Genomic DNA, 25,605 nt, shown 5'->3' on the forward strand with positions numbered 1-25,605 from the left:
TTGCCAGAGTTGATGAACAAGTTGAGAGAAGTCTTTGAAGAAAGTCTACCGAAGGTGGTAGAGATGAAGAAGAGAAAAGAAGAAGAGTTGAAGAAGATGATTGAAGAAGTAAAGACTGTTGCAAAGCTTGCTGTGAAGAGGATCAAAAAGTTGAGGAAGAACAGAAGCCGAAAGAGATGGAAGAAAAAGTTGAGAAGATACAAGAGACAGAGGCAGCTGAGCACGCTGAGGTGTCAATCACTGAGGTAAAAAAATCTTCTGAATTATCAAATGTTGAATTGGTTGTTGAAAAGGAAAACAAATGTAGGAATTGCATTGAAAAGTGCAAAGCCTGTACTGAAAAAGAAGAAATAATAAAAACAAAAGATAATGAAATGAACAAACTTGAAAATGCTTTGAAACTGAAATGTAAAGAAAGGATTGACACAGAGCAAAGTTTAAAATTAAAAGTTGAGAAATTAACACAGAAATGTCATTATTTTGAAAAAGAAAATAAGGTTTTGAAAGAAAAATGTGACACAAAATGTGTTGATTGTATTGAGAAAGAATCTAAGTTTCTAGAGTTACAAAAATAGTATGATTCTTTAAAATGGTCAAGTCAGAGAGTACAAGAAGCTTATGATACTTTGAAGAGCCAAGTCAAAAGTTTTGATCAAAGATTGTCTGAAACTTTAACAACCAAAGAAATGTATGAAAGACAGTTTAAAGAAAAGCAAATTGAATTAAACAAGCGTGTTGATGAAATTGCTAATCTTAAACAAGTCTTGGCTGAAAAAGAAAAGATTGTTAGAAAACTTCAAAGTTATCATAACTCTTTGTACATTCTTGAACGCATTTTCAATATCACACCAGATGACAAAGATACTAATAATTGTAAAAAGGGTATTGGTTCAGAGTTTCATCAGGTACCACCACCATTGAGAGACAATTATACTTTTTATGATGAGGAAAAGGTGGCAAAGGGTTTGAACATAGCTGACCAATTACCTGAAAGTATCGATGTGATTAACACCAAAACTGATGATGCTAATGATTCAGAGGTGGTGAGTAAGGTGGTTGATAGTGTTTTGAAAGATGAGTCTACAAAAGGTAAGTTTGAATCACATGATGAAGATGAAGGAAATCTTTATGATGGATATCTGAAAGATACAAAATCCGAGAAGAATTTGAATGATGATTCAAAAGGATTGGTTTATACCATGATTGGATCGGACAAACTATTCTTAGATGTTGTTTTCCCGATTCAAAATGTGATTTCAGAGAAAATTGACAAAGTTTTCAAGATGGTTGAAATTGAGAAGTCTGAAATGTTGAAGTTTGCTGGTAAAGGTTTCAAAGGATCTTATAACGAACCTGGTTCTAAGAAGAAAAACATGAAGTCTGGTTTGGGGTATAAGAAGAAACATAATCGAAACAAAACTGAAAGGTCCAATTTTCAGACAAAAATGATTTTTGTTCAAGGAAAAAGCTTTACCGAAGAAGAAAAACTCAAAATTGGAAAACAATCTAATGCAGAGTTTGAGGTCATGAAAGAGAAACAACAACAGCCAAAAGATGTGTCAAAGAAAGTTTGTTTTAAATGTGATCAAATTGGACATGTTGCACGAAAGTGTCAAAATCCAAAGTCTGTTGATGTTGAAAAACAGAAATCTGGAAATGAGAAACCAAGGTCAACCAGATTTGATTCGAGACAAACTTGGAAGTTTAACACAAATAAGTTTGCTTCAAATCAAAATTGGAAATCAAACCCGAACAGGTTTGATTCTAGACAGACCTGGAACTCTCACACACCCAGATTGAGAACGACACAGAGTCAGAGAACATCGGTTGATGTGACAAAACCTCAAGAGATTTGGAAACCTAAAAATGTTGTTCAAACTCAAAAGGTTCAGAAAGAAACAAATTTTTACAAAAGAGGTACTCTGGAAGGTCAAGTGTGGTCGGTTAAGAAACGTGTTGATTTGATAAAAGATGAGAAACAGAAACAAATTTGGAAACCAAAACCTGAAACAATAAGTTTAACTTCTGAGATGAAAACGTCTAAGGATTCAGTTTTGGTTGCCTATGATGCAAATTTTCCACCGCTCAAGGCTGAAAACTTTAAAATTCAGGTTGCTAGAATCAAGGTTACACCTAAGGCTGCTGAGGCCTGGGTGGACACCATGTTTGATTAAGCGGTTGGAATTGCCGGAGCTTCCTTTATTGCGAAGCATGAATCGGCATCTTTATTGATTGAAATTTTTTTATGTCAAATTGTTTGAGTATTTGATAAAGTTTGAATGTGCAGGTGCTAAATGCTGATGAAGATTGTGAGAGTGTTGCACAGGAAGAGGTTGAAGATCCCTGGTTTTGGTCAGACAGGGAGTTTGTTGGTTGTTTTGTATAAATTTGAATTGTGTTTGATGATTGTTGTTTGCTTGTTTGTTGTTTGTTTGTTTGGTTGATGATTGTGATGTTTGATGTTAGTTTGCTTTGAATAAGTGGTGATGGACTACGCCGAAACCCTTACGACTGAACAAGCATGATTACTGTCACAGGTTGAAGAACGGTTTTCTAACTGTCAAAATCAATGGGTTGTAAATCATGGGGGTATGTTATATTTTCTGCAAAACAGAGCATGAGATGCAGAAAATGGATGGCGAGACAAAGCTATCAGTATCGGTTTGTCAAATTTTCTTTAATGGTTTTGCATTTTAGGGGGAGAAAAATTGTCAGAAAATACAAAAACATTAGAAAATTTGAAAAAGTCAAGAACATGATAAAATTCAAAAATTTGAGTTTTGCGTAAAAAGAGGAAATGATAGTACATCAGTAGACAGTTACAGTATGCTAAAGAATTGTAATGATTAAAAAGCGTTAAACAGTCTTACTGATGATATGTCGATAGGTATTTATACACTTAGTAAACTTTTTCGGGATATAAACCTAACCTAAAATTCAAACTTGCTTATTTCGTGGGGAACACTACTTGGATATATAGGTAACCCCTGAAATCTCGTTTGAAAGGTCCCATATTCTGAGATACTAGGTCTTTATACTCAGTGATATCTGGGGTATTATTCCGGGACTTCTGCTGTATGGAAGTACTGACCTAGTCCCCGAATAATACTTTCTGTAAAATGCTTGAAACATAGCATTGCCCTCAGCAAGCTGATGAAACAATAAAATTGATAGTCGCTGCTGTTGTAATGCTAAAAGATCCTCTAAAGGGGACACACCAAAAGTCGAGCCGTCATCTCTCTGCTGAACGGAAGTTCTGACCGGAGCTCTCACGGTTTCGCATCTAACCCCTTACAGATATCATCTGTGGTATACTCACCTGTAAGACTGAATATCTGGGATGTGGATACGGGAGTATATTCAAGAGGTGGGACACATGAATGAGTTTAAGTCTTAAAACATCTAAATCGTATCCTGAATCAGTTGAAATTTGTATGAAAATTAAATGGATCAGTATATCGACAATCTAAGTGAATTGTTTAATTCTTAACGTGAATTTAAGCTCAACGGTACTTGTGACTTGTCAAAAACTGATATGATCCTCTGTCGCATACTCAAAACAAAAATATTATTTGTAAATATGTTTGTACATATTTTTTTTCTGCTTTATATTTTCAGAAAATACAAAAAGATTTTGATTTCTGCTTTATTTTCGATAAACCGATGTCTGAGTTGCTGAGTTTCAAAATCTAAGTAAGCTGATTGTGTTTCTGAAAATAAAACAAGTTCATTAATTTGAAACTTGAAATTTCTAGAAAAACTTCAAAAACAGTTTGTGAATATCTTCAAGGTCATTAATTTGAACTTGAAAGATTAACTGAGAGGGATTTGAATGTGTAAATTGTTAAAATCTTTGTAATAAAGATAGTTTTCGATCCGGTTTGTTAATATTGTCATAACTATGAAGTTTGTTGACAGGGGGAGTGTATTAGAGAACATGGTTAATGGTTTTAAAATGTTGTTACTTATCATTTGTATGAGTGATTGCAGGAAAAATCCAGATTACGATCCCGAAAGCCGAGTCTAAGGGGGAGTCTGAAGACAAGCTGAAAGTGAGGAAAAGCTTGTAGTTGGAAAGCTTGGTGTTGATCCCTAAAAGCATGGAAGCTTGACGAGAGGGGGAGCCAGCTGACGATGAAGATGATCAAAGAGAAAGATTGAAGGATACTTACATTGTTACAATCTGAACGAGATGGCAAGATGATCAAGACTGAAGAGGTGGCATAACAGAGAATGGTCACTGAAGACTTCGTCAATATCCGAGGGGGAGTCTGTTAGTGCACTACGTCTATTGACTTCGTCTTGTATCATGTAAAAGATTAGGATAGGTTAGAATATTCTGTGCATGAGGTTCGAGCAACGAAATGTGGTGGATTAGCATTGAGGTCCGCTTATATGGACACTGTCCATATAAGCGAACCACACACATCTTACAGGTTCGCTTTTAGGGCAGTCCACATAAGCGAACCTGATACACTATAAATAGGTGCATGGTTAGTTCATTTGGCACGGACCTGATTGTGTAACGAAGTGCTGCCGATTTGCTTCCAGGTTGTAAACATTGTCAGAATTAATACAAGAAGCATTATATTTAGTTTGAGCGTCTGATTCATCGATTCCGCCTTTGAATTAGATAAACGACTCTTCTGATCGACTCATTCAGGGTCAACGACGTTCCAACAGATATCACTACATATTTAGTGCATATTAACTCAGGGAACTTGTATATAGTTCATATGGTTACCCGTTACGCACTTTCGCATTCGGATCGGCTTATGTAACTAGTTTGCACATTTTAGCCGAAACGGGTCAAACCATATCCTTTTTGTCTCAAAATCCAGAATGTGATTATGTTACCCATATTAAACAAGCATACAAGCTTGTCGGGTCAAAACCGCATTCAAATCCGGTCTTCGCCTTCCATGCGATTGGACCGTATTCTTTCTTTAAAACTATCCGGTCTAAGCTTAGGCTAAATTAAAGACCCGTTAGGATTCTAATAGGTTATTATAAACCTTCGTTCCAGAATAGGAGATACAATAAAAGATATTTGCACTTGCTTCTGTGATTTTACTTGCTCAGGTAAATACTTTTAACTTATTTTCCCTATACGGGCTTGGGGTATTGTATATAAAATACCGCTTGGTCGGGCATTGAATCTTTGATCCAATAGAGATTAAATCATTGAAATGTCCTGTTTAAATTGTTTTGTTTGCTTAAAGCCTTTGGGGGGTTAATGACCATGTCCCGGATATCCTTGGCATCATTTCAAGAAATGGCCACGACCTAAGCATGCGGGTGTAGGCGTACACCCGTTGTGCATAAATAAATATTAAGGTATAACCACCGGTTTTGGGTTAAAACCGTTGCGGGATTATATCAAGTGGTGTGTCTATTAATCGTTAACCCGGTGTAGACCCGGGCTACTGGACGCATAAGAAACATGTAAATCTTTTACAAGTTTATATTCAAATAATTATCCCAAGTTATAAAAATCTTTTGTGCCATGTGCATTCAAATCAATTTTCAAACCTTTTCAAAATGAGTCAGTTAAATTGTATTTATCAGCGCAAACTGACGTATTTTCCCAAAAAGATTAAGTGCAGGTACTACGCATAATAGGCTGGCCTCTCCTAGCATCATCTAGAAGTCTCGCAAGCTTAGATGTCAAATCTGTTGAACTATATTTCCTCTTTATTTTGATCCGCCTGTGGATCTGTTTCAACTACATTGTGATACTTAAATATTACAATTTTATTTGGTTGAAATAAATCTATCTTTTGCTTCCACTGTGCATTTTAAATTTGTGTTGTTTGACTATGATGATATCAACTACGTCACGATACTCCCCACCGGTGACATGTGGAAAATAGGGGTGTGACAGGTTGGTATCAGAGCCAACACTGAGCGAATTAAACACTAGCCTTTTTGTGTTTAATCTCAGTGCACAAATTGCACATTCCTCGAGTTACGAGTCTAGACAAAGAACATAGGACAAATTCTGTTTTTGTTTTATTTTGTCTTTTATTTTATATATTTTGGTTGTTATCTTAATCATGTTTGCAGGTTAAGGATGCCGCCACGGTTTTTGAGAGGTAGAGGCAAGGGCCCAGTTACGGGCCATGACCATGAAGTCGGGCCTTCTCACCGGTGTACCCCATCTATCACAATGAGCACTAGCCCCCAGGAGCCGTGGAGGGTTTACGTTGAACCCGGGAGGCGATCAGTCTCCTTAAGTTCCTCACTGTCCTATTTGCATTCTTTCGGGCCGCAATCCGAAAACGAGCCCGACAACCCTCCGCCTTCCTTCATACCGTTGCAGCGGTCAAACTCGCACCATTCTTTTGGTAACCCTACCCCTGCTTTCCAGAGCCGGTTCAACCCATCTAATTTTATTCAAGAACCCGTGGGTTTTAACCCACTAGGACCCGAGGATCACTTCTCAGGAGAAATGACATGGATGAAGATATGGATCCCATGGAGCCTGCAACCGGGACCCCGAACCACCCCATCGAAATCTCCGATGGGTCATTTTTTCATGGATCACCTTACCGTGGTCCTGACAGCTACGAAGCGAGGTTCAGGCAGATTGACTGGTATTTCACTCCCTCTCACCACTCGTCTCCTTACCACCACCACCAGCAGCAGCAACAGCAGCAAGATCCTTCCGAGGATTCTCGATTTGTGGCAGTCACTCCGCCACCACCACCACCAGTGGAACAGCAACCGCCTCCGGAGCCACCGAGGCGGAGAAGGTCAAATGCGCGGATGTCCGTGCGAGGAGGAGTCCGCATCAGCACTCCTCAGCCCTCGAGTGGCAGTCATTATCCGCCACTCCAAGAAGAAGAAGACCCGCAGATGGGGGGGTCCATCAAACCCCATCCCAGAGATCAACTCTGCGCCTATGGCGCCACCATTGGGTTTTGACAACCCAATCCCTGCCTACGCCGGTTCAGCGACGTATAACCCTTTTGAACAGCCGGCTCATACCCATTACGACTATGCCAATGTGGACCCATACCAGGAGGCATGGGACTACAATGCTCGTCACCCAGAGGGACCCTACGGTGGTCTTTGGACCACTGGTTACCCAACTTATGGGTACCAGCGTCCGCCACCTCCTCAACCTTTGTATCAGCCGCCGCAGCCGCAACTGATCCCGCCGGAGCGCCAACAAGAGGTCCTTGAAAGATTGGACCGACGTGAACGGGAAATTCAGACCGAGCACAGTAACACTCGAGGCTTCTTCAAGGGGTTGTCAGACTTGATCAAAGGGAAGTCCAAGAGAAGGGGTCATTGAAGACCTTTTGTTATTTATTTTATTTAGTTGTAATCAAGTCCCTGCGTGGACTTTTGCTTCAGTATTCAGCCCCTGCGTGGGCTTGTCTTTTTGTACTCTGCCCCTGCGTGGGCATGTCTTTTGTTAACCCCTGCGTGGGTTTGTTGTTTGTTTCGCCCTTGCGTGGGCATGTTATTTTTGTAGAAGACCCGTTTAGGGCAAAAATTGTACTTGTTGAATTATTTATGAGATGTTAAATTTAAATTTTCATTTTTACTTGTTATTAATTATGTGCATAAAACATAAAATGAATGAAAATAATTTTATAATTTAAAAGATCTACCATTATATATTAAAATGGCAAAATCTAAAAAGGACAAGACCTAGCCATGTGTCATCTTAAGACAGGGCCAAGATGGTAGTTCCATAATTAGATTCAGATCCATATTAACATCTCAATTTAGGACTGTTCTGCGTTAATTATTAAAAGAATCTTAAAGGTAAAACCTAGCCTATGTGTCATTGCAGACCTGGCCAAGATGGTAGAACCCACACAAAAGATTCCAATTCTTGTTAACATCTGAAAGCATGTTAACATTCATGATAAACTGTGATATGATAAAATCACATAGGTCATCTTTTAATTGGGTTGTTTAAAATTCCCTTAATTATATAACCATCCTTTAAGGATGAAGTGCCTACTGGCTAAAGAATAATGTCCTTGGAACTAAAGACAGTAGTAGCTTGTATCTCCATGTCTAGAATAAGACAATAAACTTTGATTAAAGCCTTAATACCTTGACTCCGTAGGAGTCTTGGTTATATATTAGATTTGTCTCTATGACTATGACTTTTGTGCTATTATTAAATTAAAATATAGGATTATAATAAAAGTCCTGAGCTCATAAATAATTAACAAATTAACCAAAAATGGCTACTAAAACCATGGTTACTGAATCGTAAAATATTGTAAAAACCTCTAAATAAAACCTTGCCCATTAATTTCTATATGTAGAAATTGAAGCTACATGGCTGGGTCAGATGAAGTGAATAGTCATCCGGTGGAAAACCACGAAAATGCTAGAATTAGCTAACTGGTGCGGAGCTGCAAGCACTAGTCGATAATGCTGTGACTAGGGCTTTGGATCAGCAACACAGTGAGTCTTCTGGGACTCGAAGTAGAACCATGTCTACACCGCATTCTAAACCCAAGACACATTCTGAAGCTCATAGCAAGCCACCCTCTGTCCAACCTAAATCTAAGAAAGAGGAACCAAAGAAAGATGATGACCGACATTCCTCAAACGAAAACAACATTCCATCCAAAAGGATTGTATTTGATGATAAGCCTCGTGCCAAAGGTTGCACATACAAGTACTTTGTTTCATGTAAACCCCGAGATTTTACTGGGGAGAAAGGGGCTGTGGATTGTATGACTTGGTTGGATGAGATGGACACGGTGGTAGATATTAGTGGGTGTGCTGAAAGGGATATTGTGAAGTTCGTATCTCAGTCATTTAAGGGTGAGGCCCTAGCCTGGTGGAGATCCCTGATCCAAGCTACGGGGAAAATCCCATTGTACAACATGTCTTGGTGACAATTCATAGCACTGATCAAGGAAAACTATTGCCCTCAGCATGAGGTGGAAAAGACCGAGTCTGATTTTCTGTCGTTGGTTATGAAGAACCTAGATTGCCAAGCTTACCTCACGAGTTTTAATACGATGTCAAGGTTGGTTCCTTACCTTGTGACACCGGAGCCTAAAAGGATAGCTCGATTCATTGGGGGATTAGCCCCATAGATAAAGGCAAGTGTGAAGGCCTCTCGGCCAACTACATTCAGGTCTGTAGCTGACATATCCCTGTCCCTCACATTGGACGCGGTCCGACAAAGATCGCTGAGGAACACGGATGCTGAGAAGAGGAAGCGCGATGATGACAACTCGCGACGCTCAGGCAAAAAGCACAAGGGAAACCATGACCACAGGAAGGGGTCTGAATCTAAAAAGGATGGGCGCCAGTCTGGAGATAAGCCCAAGTGTAAGGTCTACAAGAAGTACCACTTTGGGAAGTGCAGATATGACTCAAAATCCCAGTCTTAGCCGAGGCCATGTGGGATTTGCAAATCAACTGAGCATAAGACCCTAGAATGCAAGAAACTCAAAGATGCAACTTGCTACAGTTGCAACGAAAAAGGGGCATATCAAGACAAATTGCCCAAAAGCTGCGAAGAAAGCTGCAGAAGGAAAGAAGACCAATGCAAGGGTCTTCCGCATGGATGCAAAGGAAGCTGTTCAGGACGACAATGTCATAACAGGTACTTTTCTTATTAATGATGTCTACGCAAGAGTATTATTTGATTCAGGAGCAGATAGATCGTTTGTAGATGATAAGTTTTGTGAATTGTTGAAAATGCCTGTTAAAACCTTAAGTGTGAAGTATGAAGTGGAATTAGCTAATGGAACCATAGAAACCGCTTCAACTGTATTAGATGGATGTGTCATATCCATTAGGAACCACTCTTTTCCCTTATCCCTCCTTCCATTTAAGTTAGCTAGTTTCGATATAGTAATAGGCATGGATTGGTTATCGCATAACCAAGCTCAGATAGTTTGCAATAAGAAGCAAGTGGTGATCAAGACTCCGTCTGGTGAGTCGCTTACCATTCAAGGAGACACCCGGTACGGGTTACCTGAGCAGGTGTCTATGCTCAAAGCATCTAAATGCTTAAAGAAGGGTTGTGTCATTTACATGGCACAAGTAACTGTTGATGAGCAGAAACCCAAGATTGAAGATATCCCAGTCATTTCTGAATACCCTGAAGTTTTCCTGGAAGAACTACCTGGTTTGCCACCAGATAGACAAGTAGAGTTCAGAATCGACATCATTCCAGGAGCAGCGCCTATTGCTATAGCACCTTATAGGTTGGCACCAACAGAGATGAAGGAATTAAGGACACAGTTAGACGATTTGCTAGCCAAAGGTTTCATTAGACCTAGCTCGTCTCCATGGGGAGCACCAATCTTGTCTGTCAAGAAGAAAGATGGGTCGATGCCTTTGTGCATCGATTACCGTGAGCTTAATAAGGTCACTATCAAGAATAGGTATCCTTTGCCCAGGATCGACGATCTATTTGATCAGCTTCAAGGAGCAAGCTACTTTTCCAAGATTGATATGAGGTCAGGCTACCATCAGTTGAAGGTTAAAAATGAAGATGTACACAAGACTACATTTAGGACTCGTTATGGTCATTACGAGTTCCTAATGATGCCTTTTGGGCTCACTAATGAACCTGTCGCATTCATGGATCTCATGAATCGCGTCTGCAAACGTTATCTGGATAAATTTGTCATCGTCTTTATCGACGACATTCTCATCTACTCGAAGAACCAAGCTGACCACGAGAAGCATCTCCGTTGCATTCTGAAACTGCTTCATCAAGAAAAGCTCTATGCCAAATTTTCTAAGTGTGAGTTCTGGCTTCGTGAAGTCCAGTTCCTTGGACATGTTGTTAGTGAGAGTGGTATCCAAGTAGATCCCGCTAAGATTGAAGCAATCATGAACTGGCAAGAGCCGAAGACGCCTATGGAGATTCGCACTTTCCTAGGACTGGCAGGATACTACAGACGCTTTATCGAGAACTTCTCAAGAATTGCAGCACCCCTGACTCTTCTCACTCGAAAGAATAGCAAGTTCGATTGGGGGCCTAAGCAGCAAGAATCCTTTGATATCTTGAAGTAGAAGCTAAGTAAAGCTCCAGTGCTGACGTTACCTGAAGGAATTGAAGAGTTTGTAGTATATTGTGATGCATCACACACCGGAATGGAGTGTGTGCTTATGCAAAAAGGCAAGGTCATTGCATATGCTTCACGACAGTTAAAAGTGCATGAGAAGAATTACACCACCCATGACTTGGAGTTGGGTGTCGTTGTATTCGCACTAAAACTGTGGAGGCATTATCTGTATGGAACTAAGTGTGTGATCTATTCTGATCACAAAAGCCTTCAGCATCTGTTCAATCAGAAGGATTTGAACATGAGGCAGCGACGCTGGATGGAAACTTTGAATGATTATGATTGTGAGATAAGATATCATCCAGGCAAGGCCAACGTAGTCGCAGATGCCTTAAGTAGGAAAAAAAGAGTAAAGCCGATAAGAATCAATGCCAAGAGCATTGAGATCAAGAACAGTTTGAATGAAAGGTTGTTAGCTGCACAAAAGGAAGTTGTGTTGGAAGCTAACTATCCTGATGAAAAGCTAGGAGTAACTGAAGAACAGTTATCCTATGGCAAGGACGGAATCCTAAGATTAAATGGAAGAATATGGGTTCTGTCTATGGAGGACTTCGGGACGTCATCCTTCAGGAAGCCCACAGTTCCAAATATTCCGTTCATCCTGGAGCTGATAAGATGTACCAGGATTTGAAGACAAACTATTGGTGGATAGGCTTGAAGAAGTCTATAGCTGCCTATGTGGCTAAATGTTTGACGTGCGCACAAGTTAAAGTTGAACATCAAAAGCCGTCAGGTTTGCTACAACAACCTGAAATTCCCACTTGGAAATGGGAAATGGTGACGATGGATTTCATCACCAAATTGCCAAAGACAAAGAAAGGAAATGATACTATATGGGTGATAGTAGATAGACTGACTAAGTCAGTACATTTCCTGCCCATTAAGGAAACTTACAGTTCTGACATGTTAGCCCAATTGTACGTTGATAAGATTGTGTCTCAACATGGAGTACGAGTGGCTATTATCTCTGACAGAGATACCAGATACACGTCACACTTTTGGAAAAGTTTCCAACAGTCTTTGGGCACACGCTTAAACTTCAGTACGGCTTACCATCCTCAGACGGATGGGCAGAGTGAGCGTACCATTCAAACTTTGGAAGACATGCTTCGTGCATGTGTAATTGATTTAGGTGGTAGTTGGGATAAGCATCTGCCATTGATCGAGTTCTCCTATAATAATAGCTATCATACCAGCATTCAGGCAGCGCCTTTTGAGGCATTATATGGTAGGAAGTGCAGAACGCCTATTTGTTGGGCAGAAGTAGGAGAAGCTCAATTATCAGGTCCCGACCTAGTCTTTGAAACGACGGACAAGATTGTCCAGATTCGTGATCACCTAAAAGCTGCCAGGGATAGGCAGAAGAGCTATACTGATAAAAGGCGAAAACCTCTCAAGTTCGAGGTTGGTGATAAAGTTTTACTTAAAGTATCGCCCTGGAAAGGAGTGATGCGATTTGGCAAGAAAGGTAATTTAAGCCCAAGGTATATAGGACCATTCGAGGTCATCGAATGTGTTGGATCAGTGGCTTATGAGTTGAACTTACCAGAAGAGCTCAGTGGTATTCACAATGTATTCCACATCTGCAATCTGAAGAAATGTCTAGCTGATGAATCACTAGTCATACCACACACGGATGTGCACATAGATGAGAGCTTGAAATTTGTGGAAAAACCTGTGTTGATTGAGGATCGACAGGTAAAGAAGCTTCGAAGGAAGCATGTGTGCCTATTGTCAAGGTAAAATGGGATGCCCGCAGAGGTCCCGAATATACGTGGGAGTTAGAGTCCACCATGAAGGAGAAATACCCTCATTTGTTCTAGCAAATCTCGAGGTCGAGATTTCTTTAAAGGGGGTGAGGATGTAACACCTCGAAAATTCATGTCCAATAATGTATTGACACGTGTCCTAAGCTTTGAACGTGTAAAAGAATACTTTAGAAGGGCTAAAGTTGACAAACAAGGAAACTATGTGAATATAAGGGTCCAAAGTGTCAACAATGGATAAATATATTTTAAAATAGCCCTACAAGATGTTTATACCTTCAAACGAATAAATCATGGATCATACGGAGCTAAATATGAAAGAAAGTGAGAGATTACAAACTACAGGGGTTAAATGTGTCAACATGTTTAAAGTATACCTCTGAGTGACCTTTTAGCAGACACGAAGGTTTGTAACGGTAAATTATGCTCACTAGAATATGTGGTAAAAATTTCATAAAGTTTCGTTATCGTATGAGAAAGTTATGATCAAATTTGTGTACGAGGGGTTAAAAGCATCAACATTGAAATTTATGATTTTCCGGGTGATTACAAGTTGATCAAGGACTTGCCCATGTTTATACATGTTTTGGAACCCTTAAAAATAAGTTTAGAAGGGCAAAAATACAAGAACAAGAGTTAAAACCACGTTACAAAGGACCAGGGGCTGAAATGCAAATAACAAAACTTGTTTGGCTGGTTCTGGCAGGCCAGGCGGCCCGCGTAAGAAACCCTTAAGGGTTTACGCGGCCCGCGAGAAAGACACAGCGACAGAAAACACGAGGTGTCTGTCCAGCCCGTTGCACCGCCTTAAAACCTTGTTTTCTTATACCAGGGCCTTCTCCAATGGTATTTCATGCATAGGGGGCACTTGTCTTGATCTGGAATCAATTATAGACCTCCATGGCATGATCTTAGATGATCTAAGTGAGTATATAAGAACTTCCAAGTTGTAACTATTTGATCATTCATTTACAACTTCTCACAACTTCATCTCTGGAGCTTTCTGGTCATCAAGCAAGTTTCCTAGTGATCCCTAATCACACTTAGGACTATTGTAAGTACCCTTAACCCTTCCTAATTCAGTTTAGCTTAGTTAATTAGCTATAAGTCAAACCGTCGTAATTAAGATTTGACTTCAAGATTACTCATAATTTACTCAGTCAAATCTCGAATTAAAATACCTATAAGTAGGCAATTATGTGGGTAATAAACCCTTAAAAGGGCATTCTCAAATTCCTGCTCTAACTATGTTAATTGCCGAGTCAAAGCTTACTTTAAAAAGTCAACAGAATGCTTATTTTCAAATTAATGCATAATTAGCAATGTAGGATACATGCAACCTGTTTGATCATTAAAATAACTTGGTAATTAATGTTAGAACATGTCTAAACATGTTCAACTCGACAATTTTCAGTTTAGGCTCGGTTTGGAGCCGAAAGTCGCATAGTTTGACTCATGCCTTGACTTTCAATTCTGACCCGTTTAAGCCAAGTTTAGGATTGCCTTAGAGCTTCTTTTGGACCTATTTTCATGTTAGTATAACCCTCTGTGATTATACAACTTGGTTCATTAGACATCTAATTCTTATGCATGTTTCCGTTAATCGCTTATATGTTGACCATTATGCCCAAATGACCTTAAATTATGATTTTTGAAAATGTGAAAGGGTAGACACCTTAGTTACTGATTTGTAAACTTGTACCTAAAATTTGACATCAGTTTGAGGTCTAGATTAAGAGTTATGCTCATTAGCGTAATTAGAAGCATTCTTAGTAATTAATTGACGTAATTAGCATATAACCTTTCTAAACCCAAATTTTTATACAAAACTTATTACCTACTGATATAAAATAATATTTTGGGATTTTTAGAGATTTTTATTTATTTTTAGGCTGAGCATAAATTAGAGTTTTAAGCTTAATTCGGTTATTGTCGGTTTTGCCCTTTTGGGCTATAAAATGAGTTTTATAAATCCATTTGACCTCAAACCTTTTTCTACTGATTTGTTATGATAAATAAATTATTTTGAGCCTTCTAGAATTTTAAAAATATCAGCTTTTTATACAAAACTCGGAAATGGCTCCAAATCGTCTTTTAAGCAATTTTACGACATAGTATGTATCAAAACTAGTTTATATATATAAAGTTGGATACCTACTGATATATTCAGCAAATTTTTATATTATAACAGTAAGCAAAAGTTTTAAACTCATATTTCCAGTTTTAACCTTTTAGGCTTATGTGAAATTACCAAAATGCCCCTTCGGTGCACAATAAGGTTATAATTGATAAATTTCACACATATATGATACCCTATTGTTATAACTTCTTAAATTAAGTATATTTATTAAATAAATCAGACCTGTAACTCAGATTGCAAATTTAACTCTTTTATACCCTTTAAAATGACCAAAATGCCCTTTTGAGGCATAGTTTGTGCTTAAAATCATTTCGGGCATAATAGGAGATATCTTACTGATATCACAACATATTTAGTGCATATTAACTCAGGGAACTTGTATATAGTTCATATGGTTACCCGTTACGCACTTTCGCGTTCGGATCGGCTTATGTAACTAGTTTGAACATTTTAGCCGAAACGGGTCAAACCATATCTTTTTTGTCTCAAAATCCAGAATGTGATTATGTTACCCATATTAAACAAGCATACAATCTTGTCGGGTCAAAACCGCATTCAAATCCGGTCTTCGCCTTCCATGCGATTGGACCGTATTCTTTCTTTAAAACTATCCGGTCTAAGCTTGGGCTAAATTAAAGACCCGTTAGGATTCTAATAGGTTATTATAAACCTTCGTTCCATAATAGGAGATCCAGTAAAAGATATTTGCACTTGCTTCTGTGATTTTACTTGCTCGGGTAAATACTTTTAACTTAGTTTCCCTATACGGGTTTGGGGTACGGTATATAAAATACCGCTTGGTCGGGCATTGAATCTTTGATCCAATAGAGGTTAAATCATTGAAATGTCCTATTTAAACTGTTTTGTTTGCTTAAAGCCTTTGGGGGGTTAATGACTATGTCCCGGATATCCTTGGCATCATTTCACGAAATGGCCACGACCTAAGCATGCGGGTGTAGGCGTACACCCGTTATGCATAAATAAATATTAAGGTATAAACGCCGGTTTTGGGTTAAAACCGTCGCGGGATTATATCAAGTGGTGTGTCTATTGATCCTTAACCCGGTGTAGACCCGGGCTACGGGACGCATAAGAAACATGTAAATCTTTTACAAGTTTATATTCAAATAATTATCCCAAGTTATAAAAATCTTTTGTGCCATGTGCATTCAAATCAATTTTCAAACCTTTTCAAAATGAGTCAGTTAAATTGTATTTACCAGTGCAAACTGGCGTATTTTCCCAAAAAGATTAAGTGCAGGTACTACGCGTCATAGGCTGGCCTCTCCTAGCATCATCTAGAAGTCTCGCAAGCTTAGATGTCAAATCTGTTGAACTATATTTGCTCTTTATTTTGATCCGCCTGTGGATCTGTTTCAACTACATTGTGATACTTAAATATTACAATTTTATTTGGTTGAAATAAATCTATCTTTTGCTTCCGTTGTGCATTTTAAATTTGTGTTGTTTGACTATGATGATATCAACTACGTCACGATACTCCCCACCGGGCCCACCGGTGACACGTGGAAAATAGGGGTGTGACACTTACCATTTTTCATATTGTCATACCCATTATATATGATATCATTTACCCTTCCATGCATGATACATACACTCATACATCATACATCATGAACCCACATCATATACATAAGACATCACGATCAATCGATTCGCATTCCCATGACAAACCCAACCCTAAGGGCAGGCGGGGCGGTGGATCTTTAGCCCATGACGAAGGAATACAACGAGTGATAAAATGTATCACACCACCATCACTCAATGTATCACGCATCAAAATATATCTCGCGTGGAAATTATCACGGCGTGAAGAATGAAGATTGTGAGGGAATGTGAGGGTTTATTGTTGGGTGTTGTGAGTGATGGGCATTTCCATTAAAAAAGGTTGTGAGTGATTGAATAATGGTTGATGATATGGCGGAACTTGATTGGATGTTGTGAGTGATTAGTGATCACCCCCCACCCCCCCTAAGGCTACAGGGTGTGGTATAAAACCCATAGGGGCTTTATCACACCACTCCAGCGCCACGTCAACGCCACGTCACATAGTGGGCTTTAAAGCCCATTCCTTTAACTTGCATGCAATGGTTTAAAGCCCCCCGTTAAACAAAATAAAAAAATGATTGGTTGAAATTAATGGGCCCCACCTTCTTTCCCATTTACCAGGCGTTAGCATTCTGGCGGATGGTGGATAGCGCCCCCTCCATGGCGGTCGGGGGGTGGCTGATGGCGCCATGGGGCGCTATAGTTGTCTAGGTGGCAGGTGGCGCTAAGCCACACCCTGTGGCCTAAGGGTGTAAGGGGTGCATGCCTAATGAGATGGGGCAAACTTTCCACCCACTCAATCATATTGTGTCATGTCATTTCCACTCTCATTCTGCCCTCTTGCCCAAAAAACATAAAGGATGGTTTCCCCCAAACCATTAAAAAAAACAAAACATCATTGGTTGAATACTAGTGGGCCCACCCAACATTCATGTCCAACGTTCACCTTTTTCCTTTCCCGCATGCGACAAACATCCCCCGAAAACTCTCCTCCCTGCGCCGAAAAAGATGGTGGCGACGGTGTTTGCCGATCGGCAAAGGGCTTGCCGCACCTCTTGCCGCGACCACCCCGTACACCGTAACAAATCATGTATTTAAGAAGGGGCAAGTAATACGTTAAATATAAAAAAAAATTGTAACCAAACATATAGGATATATAATATGAAAAAGTGTATCGTACAAAATGCCTTAACGTACGAGCGTATGCTATGGTAAGTTCGCACGTTATAACCCTAGAAAGGAAATCTCGCATGATATAAAAAACCAAAGATCGCATGTTATAAAAAAAGTTCGCATTTAAAAAAAATTAAAATTCGCACGTTACAAAAAAAAAACAAAATCGCATGTTCCAAAAAAATCACATGTTGATACTGCATCTCGTACGCAGCGTATGTTAAGACAATTTATACAATAACTGGCAAACACTCATGCAAGGTTGGACACATTCTCTTGTAAATGGGTTAGACAAACTGAAGACACATATCCGAGTCCGGACCTTGTGCTAAGGGACGGACCGAATCACCCATAGACGAACACTCAGAAGACCTTCGTACCCCCACATCACCGAAGATGAATGACCGATTAATTGCGTACGGATGGATGACGTCATCTCAGTTGACCACTGTAAATACCCAGTTCAAGTACACCACCAAGTACGATTTCTGAACCTTCGTCCTAATTTTCTCTCTCTACCAATACTTATCCTCACGCCGGAGGGTGGTCGCAGAGGGGCCCTCCCATCTCTGCGGCTAGCCTAAAGGTTTACTGTTTTGCAGGTTAAAGTTCTCATCTCCTATAAGATCCAAACCCCCATTTACCGGCTCCGACCTTGATCGATTTTTGGATCTTCACAAACCATCCATGTAACACGTGATCAAAATTGTGAACCCAGACACCTGGATGGCTGGACGCACCATGTAAATGGTATGAACTTATCGTTGTGTCCGGTCTGGACTTGGCGTTTGTTGCACGATGTGCTACACTTAGAACTAGAAGATACAGCAATAATATATTCAAGCTAGAGAAATAAATTTCTCCATTTTGTGGTGCATCTTTTTTTTACAATAGAGTATAATAGTCAGGAGCGGCTCTTATGGTGTGCGGGGAGGACTTCCGCACAAGGCCCGTGGTTTCAAGGGGCATGGGATTTTTTTAAAACATTCCATATATATATATATATATATATGTTTTTTTTAAATTGTAAACACATAAAAATCCAATATAGTGGCCCATTATCAAATACCTTTTTATGCTTTATAATTTACTAGAGATGGGCAAATCGGGTTTTTTGTATACCCGAAACCGGTTCCTAACCGTACTCGGTTCTTGACTGAGTTTGAATGGACCTGATTCTTCTAGGACCCGGTTCCGGTTAGTACCCGATTTCAAACCAAAATTACCGGAACTGTTCCTAACCAGTTCGGGTATATGGTAAACGGTTCCTCGGAGGAACCGGTTCCTCCAGGTATCGTCCAGAAAAAGCTGCAATAAAGCTGCCGAAATCGATTCCTAACGACTTTATATCCATTGGAATCGATTAATTGCCATTAAAACTTTAAAATCGGTTTCAAGTATTTATAAGCATATCACCTTCAACCAAAACTTAGTCCCACTCAAATCGGTTTCAACCTTCAAGTTACACCTCAAAAATCGGTTATGGCACGCAACAATGAAGTGGTCATGGTTTTGGAAACCAAAAGAAACCCCCAAGTTTGGAAGCACTTTGATATGTGTCTGATGTCTGATAGCCATGAAATGGCACGTTGCAAAGGTTGTGGGAAGTTCATGAAGGCTACGGCGAACTCGAACCTTAAAAAACACACCAGCCGTCATTGTCCGATAACAAAGGCTGCGGCGTAGAAAAGTGAAGGCAGTGAATCATCCGGAACTGGTTCTTCGAAGGTTTAGTGTGTTTATGTGATGTTGGTTTGTGTGTGTTATGTTAATCTTATGTTTAGTTATGATGTTTAGGTATGATGTTTGTTTTTAATGTTTGGTTTTAATGTATGACAGGTAGGTAATGTTTGGTTTTAACTTTTAATGTAATTGGTTTTATTTTAATCCTGCTGGTTTTTTATGTTTATGGAGGAACCTATTCCGAGTAGGAACCGGGTACGAACCTACGGGTTTTTTGAACCCGGAATCGGTTCTTCTATACAGCGGGTAGGAACTGGAACTGGTTCCTGGTCGAGTCTACCGGTCGGGTTTGGAACCGGTTATTATGCCCAACTCTAATAATTTGCCCATGTCACACCCCGATATTTCCACATATTACCGGTGGGCCCGGCGGGGAGTATCGTGACGTAGTTGATATCATCATAGTCAATTATTCATAGTTTAATGCACATCGGAAGTCTTGGTAGAAAATAATATTACAAACCGAAATTCAAAGTATAAATAAATTTTATACAAACGGTTGTAAAAGGATCCACAGGCGGATCTAAAACAGAAATATAAAATATTGTTCAACAAACTTTAAGCGTTAAGAACTGGCAAGATTCTTTAACTAACGCCCCGAGCTCCCAGCCAATTTCGTACAGTACCTGCCACTTAGTTTTTTCGAAAAATACATCAGTTTACATTGGTAAAGACAATTAACAGACTCTTTTGAAAACATTTTTGAAAACTGATTTAAATGCACAAGGCATAAACATTTTATAACTTGGGACAATTATATTAATAACAATCTTGTATCAGATTTACATGTTTGTCCAACATTTAGGGCCGGTATAAAAGCCGAACAAGATTAATCGACACACCGCAATTATAAACTCATGGCGTGTCATCCCAGCAAATGAGTATATGTATTACATACGCAACGGACAGGTGTATGCCTACACCTCGTGCTTAAGTCGTGGCCATTTACGCTTTTTAAATGAGTCAAGGATATCCAGGACACGGTCGTTAACCCCCAATGTTAATTGTTATCAAGCAACACTGATTAAAGCGGGATTATACAATTTAACCATATTCGATTAAAAGGTTTCTACACCCGACCAAGCGGTAATAATTTACCGTATCCCAAGCCTGTATAAGGGAAAATAAGTTAAAAGTATTTACCTGAGCTTAAAATGAAGTTTAGTTATTCTCAGCCGTATATTCTACTCAAGCAAGTGCAAATAACTTCTACCGGGGCTCTTAATCTAGAACGAAGGTTTTATTAACCTATTAGATTACTAACGGGTCTTATTTAAGTTATAAACTTAGACTGGTTAGTTTAAGGAAAGGTTTACGGTACGAAACGCGTGATTAAGCGATGACCGGGTTGGAATGTGATTTAGACCCAACAAGTATAAAGACTTGTATAAAATGGGTAAACTAAATACATTCTGGATTTTGAAGTAAAAATGATAAGGTTTGACCCGTTTCGGCTAATTTTATGCAAACTAGTTACATAAGCCGTACTGAACGCGTAAAGCATAACGGGTAACCGGATGAGTTATGTACAAGTTCCATAAGTTATTATGCCTTAAGTATGTTATGATATCAGTAGGATATCAACAATTATGCCCCAAAAGAATTTAAAACCAAATTAAGTCCCGAAAGGGTAATTTGGTCATTTTAAAGTTTATAAAAGAGGTTTAATGGTGAAATGAAGTTCTGATCTAAATCATTCAGTAAAAATATTTATTTTATCATGTTAAATCAGTAATATATCATACATATGTGAGGTTTATCATTTATGGCCAAACTATGCACTGTAGGGGCATTTTGGTCATTTCACAGATGCTTTTAAGGACAAAATTGGAAGTCTGAGTTCAAGACTTATACTTACTGTTAAAGTATTAAAATTTGTTTATAAAATCAGTAGGTAACAAGTCTTAGATGTTAAATATGGGTTTAAACCATACTATGCACCTAATTATCGTAAAAGTCGGTAATTGACGATATTTGAGATGTTTATGAAATCCTGAGATTTTGATCAGCCTTTAATGTTTAAAATATTTTATTTAACACATGATATTAGTAGGAAAAGGTTTTGTATGCAAATCATATGTTAAACTCATTTTATTAACAAAAAGGGTATTATCGTCATTTACCGATTTATACGAGAACTCAATGATATGGTCAGTGTATAATCTGACCAAAAATTCCAAAAATCCCTAAAAATAACATCAAAACAGTAGGTAATGATTTTGGTGTCAAAATTTGGGTTTAAACATGATTTATGCTAAAAATGTAGTTTAATTAATAAAAAGTTTCATTTTATGATATCTTGCATAACTTTAGTTTGAGACCAGAAACTGATGTCAAATTTATTTGACATGCTTATATATCAGTAATAAAGCTTTTTGTCCTCTCACATTTTCAAAAATCTCGTTTTTATAACATAAGGGCATAATAGTCAACTTTTAAGCAAATAACGGAACATGCAAATAATCTCTGATTTCTAAGGGACCATGTAGTATAAACCAACATATATTATGGTCACAAAGGAACCCTAAGGCATAACTAAACTAAGCTAATTCGGGTTAGAACTGAAAGTCAAAGCAAAAGTCAACTTTTGCGACTTTCGGCTGCGAACCGAGCCTAAACTCAGAATTATTGGGTTGAACATGTCTAAACATGTTCTTATAATATTTACCAAGTTATTAAAGTGATAAAACGTATTTTATAGCTTCTACATTATCAGTTATGAATTCTTTTATAAAAACTGACTCGTTTGACTTTTCTGTTCATTACTTTGACCCGATAATTGACCAAGCAAATGTGATAATTAGGAGGTGCCCTTTTGAGGGTTTAACACCTACATAATTACCAACACATAGCCACATTTGTTTAGAATCATGGCTGGACCGTTCATGAATAAACTATAAGTCAAAGCAGAATTACGCTAACTTTGACTTTCGGTCCTTAGACATACAAAAACTGAACTATAGGAGCCAAGAACACTTACAAGGGTCCTTAGCACGAAAATTTGAACTAAGAGAGCTTCCTTATGAACCGGGATGCTCCAGAGACAAAGCTTGAGAGAGAGCAATTCAGATTTTGAAGTGAGCAAGAACAAGAGAAGAAATGAGAGCCTTTTATAGGAGAATTTGATGAAGTAGGGTTGATCAAAGTGTCCCAGATGAATTATGATGCAAACATGTGTCCAAATGGTTTTTAAAAACCATCAACAAGCTGCTGATTTCCTTTACAGGTTGCAGAGAATCAATTCAGATTTCAGGTCAGGCATGCTGGGCAGCTGCCAGTAACTGGCTGGGAAACAGTCCCCGTTGCGCCACGCGCCAGGGAGGGGAGGAACTGGCGCGCCACACGAGGCAGCCAGTTTCAAAAGTCTTTTGTTTGTTTGCAAGCTCAGTCCCTGCACTTCCATAATTCGATTATCTGACATTTTCAGCATGAGGGGCCACGTAAACAGGTCTTAGATGTTCTTGGGAGTAAAACCATGCATTCATATGTTTTGGATTTATTGAAAAGGTCTCCCGAATGAAGAATTGTCACATTGACACTTTTAACCCTTCTTCTTGGAAATTGCAAATCACATTACAAGATTGAACCGAAACTTTATGAAATCATTATCTGATATTCGTGAGTGTATAATAATATATTACAAAGCCTCGGGATCGTTAAATGGTCACTCAGAGGTAAGAATTAACATGTTGACACTTTTAACCCCTGTGTTTTGTAAACTTTTGATTTTAAGCACAAACGGTTTCTTGTGTCCGATAATTTATTCAATAAAGAATACGAACATCATATGAGGTCATTCAGAGGCACAAGTTTGGCATGTTGATGTTTTTGGTCCTTCCACATACATCTTTTCATTGTTTGACAATTTTAGTCCCTCAAGTTAACTTTTAACATGATCAGGGTTTATGACACGTGTCACCACTGTATTGGACATGATTTTGCGAGGTGTTACAACCCAACTTAACATTAGGTTTATTAGGCCCAACTCAATACTAATATAACTTTGAAAAATAAAAATAAAAAAAAAACACGGCTGGAAACTGAAAGGGCGGATTGTTGAAGACGCTTGAAACACTGAACATCAGAACCTGTATGATACGGCTGGATTGCTGGAAACACTGAACTGCTGATTGCTGAAGAGTGAAGACGGATGGTATGTTGGAAACATAACAAGAAGGGTCGGCTCGATTGCTGGAAACATAACTCAAAAAGGTCTGATTCTGAATTTATAAATTATAATTCAATCAGACATCATCATCGATTTTATTCATCATATTTATAATTCAATCATGCTGAAGACACTGTTGTGTTGCAGTTGCAGGAGGGCGATTCTAAATTTCCGATTTCAGAAGTTTTAGAACATAACATCAGAACTCAAAAAGGTTCGTTCGTTTAGTGTTATTGAGTTGTTAGTCTGTTAATTGTTGAACACTGATTATTATTTTGTTGAACATCAATTTCAGAACATAACATCAGAACCCATATATTGTCGTATTGATTAAGTGTTGTCGTAATTTTGTTAGTTTGTTAATTGTTGAACATCGATTATTATTTTTAGGCGTTGTTAAAATCTGTAGAAATAAGTTTTTCAAAGTTGAAGTTGTTAAAATATTGCTTACGATCTACAATGTATCAAGATAGACTTAGTGGGTTGGCGATGATAGCTATCGTGAACGAAGTCTTAGATAATATAAATTGTGAAGAGTTGATGCAACAATTTACTATGAAGAACGCAAGGAGAGCTGCACGAATCATTGGTTAGCTATTATATTAACTTATTAGTTATTACGGTATGTAACTCATTAGAATACTATGGATTTGTCATTATCATAATTGCATTATTTATCAAATACCACAATTTTTGTTATTTTCGTAATTATATTGTTTATCGTAAAAGCATATGGACACATTTTTCGAGCTCGAATAATGTACGTGAATTCTTAGAGACGCCACTGTTTATCTATTTGAGTTTTAAAAATCTGATAAATTCCATAGTATGAAAAGAAAGGAAACAATTATACCCATCCCACCAATTGTAACTTTGAATTTATTACGAAATTGGTAACTGCACCAGTTAAACCCTTTGATCAAAATAGAAACCATATAATATGATTCCAAGTGTAAACTTCTCTTCCTCCAACACAAAAGTCTTCCTATTCAAACGCCCCAAATAACATGCAGAAATTTATGGAAATACAAGTATTTACATGTTATATAACATTCAATCTCCCCTCTTACCTTTTCATAAAACAATCCATTTGCATTCACACATTTTAATCTCAAAGCAAAAACCATGAACAACGACCAAAGCGCAGGGTTTCAAGCCGGCCAAGCCAAGGGCCAAGCCGAGGTCACTTATCTTGATCATCACCTTCATATTCATTGTTTTATACATGAAAACACACACACAAATATATGTATATATGCATGTATATAACATTTGGTATATTTTCAGGAGAAGGGCAACCAGCTGATGGACAAAGCTGGCCAAGCTGCCCAGTCAGCCCAGGACTCAGCTCAGCAGGTCCCATGCAAAATTCACATCCAAATAATATTGATTTAATAAATTGTTTTACATAAGTTGATGTTAAAAAACCAATTTTAATAGACTAAAAAATTGAAAAATATTTAAATTGAGCAGGCTGGACAACAGATGAAGGCAGGTGCACAAGGAGCAGTAGATGCAGCCAAAGATGCAACTGGCATGAACAAATGAACCTCTAGGGACCATTTCATCAACCATCATAACTATCTATTCAATTAATTTTACCATTTTTTGTATTTTATTTTATTTTGGTTTATTTTTATATACACTCGAACAAAAAAGAGAATCTTGATGTACTCAAGCTCGTAAATTTGTTCTAATAAATTTAAAAAGCAGTATTGGGGTGTTCAACACCCGTCCTGCTATTATATTTATACGTCGTTATTTATTGTATTATATTTCTTGAATAAGTCACGGTGAGCATAGATAATGACGTAATGATGGTGCAACAATCTAGTGGATTGACGGATGGCTTGAAAAGGACGTGTCGATAAGCAAACCACAATGAATATGACCAAACATGTATAACTTTTATCTTGTAATTGAAAACTTAATTTCGAAGGGATGTTGATTAGGGTTGTTGGAATATGGACAAGA

At 38.4% G+C, this 25,605-nt stretch overlaps 1 protein-coding gene across 1 annotated transcript; it reads left to right on the top strand.

Moving 5' to 3' along the window:
* Window positions 1-24,653: 24,653 nt before the first annotated feature.
* On the top strand, window positions 24,654-25,318 carry LOC110897052 (stress-induced protein KIN2). The gene is made up of 3 exons (XM_022143976.2): window positions 24,654-24,813; window positions 24,919-24,987; window positions 25,105-25,318. Exons 1-3 carry the CDS (start codon window positions 24,757-24,759, stop codon window positions 25,177-25,179), a joined length of 201 nt encoding a protein of 66 aa, XP_021999668.1. The 5' UTR covers window positions 24,654-24,756; the 3' UTR covers window positions 25,180-25,318.
* The last annotated feature ends 287 nt before the right edge of the window (window positions 25,319-25,605 follow it).

This window comes from Helianthus annuus, chromosome 12 (assembly GCF_002127325.2).
Source record: "Helianthus annuus cultivar XRQ/B chromosome 12, HanXRQr2.0-SUNRISE, whole genome shotgun sequence".
In the NCBI taxonomy this organism is placed as follows: Eukaryota; Viridiplantae; Streptophyta; class Magnoliopsida; order Asterales; family Asteraceae; genus Helianthus; species Helianthus annuus.

What these genes read in the sequence shown, in the direction of transcription:
- LOC110897052 (XM_022143976.2), top strand. Translation starts at nt 24,757, where the DNA reads ATGAACAACGACCAAAGCGCAGGGTTTCAAGCCGGCCAAGCCAAGGGC. An exon ending in AAGCCAAGGGCCAAGCCGAG is followed by an intron (nt 24,814 to 24,918) that starts GTCACTTATCTT and finishes GTATATTTTCAG; the next exon opens with GAGAAGGGCAACCAGCTGAT. An exon ending in CCCAGGACTCAGCTCAGCAG is followed by an intron (nt 24,988 to 25,104) that starts GTCCCATGCAAA and finishes TAAATTGAGCAG; the next exon opens with GCTGGACAACAGATGAAGGC.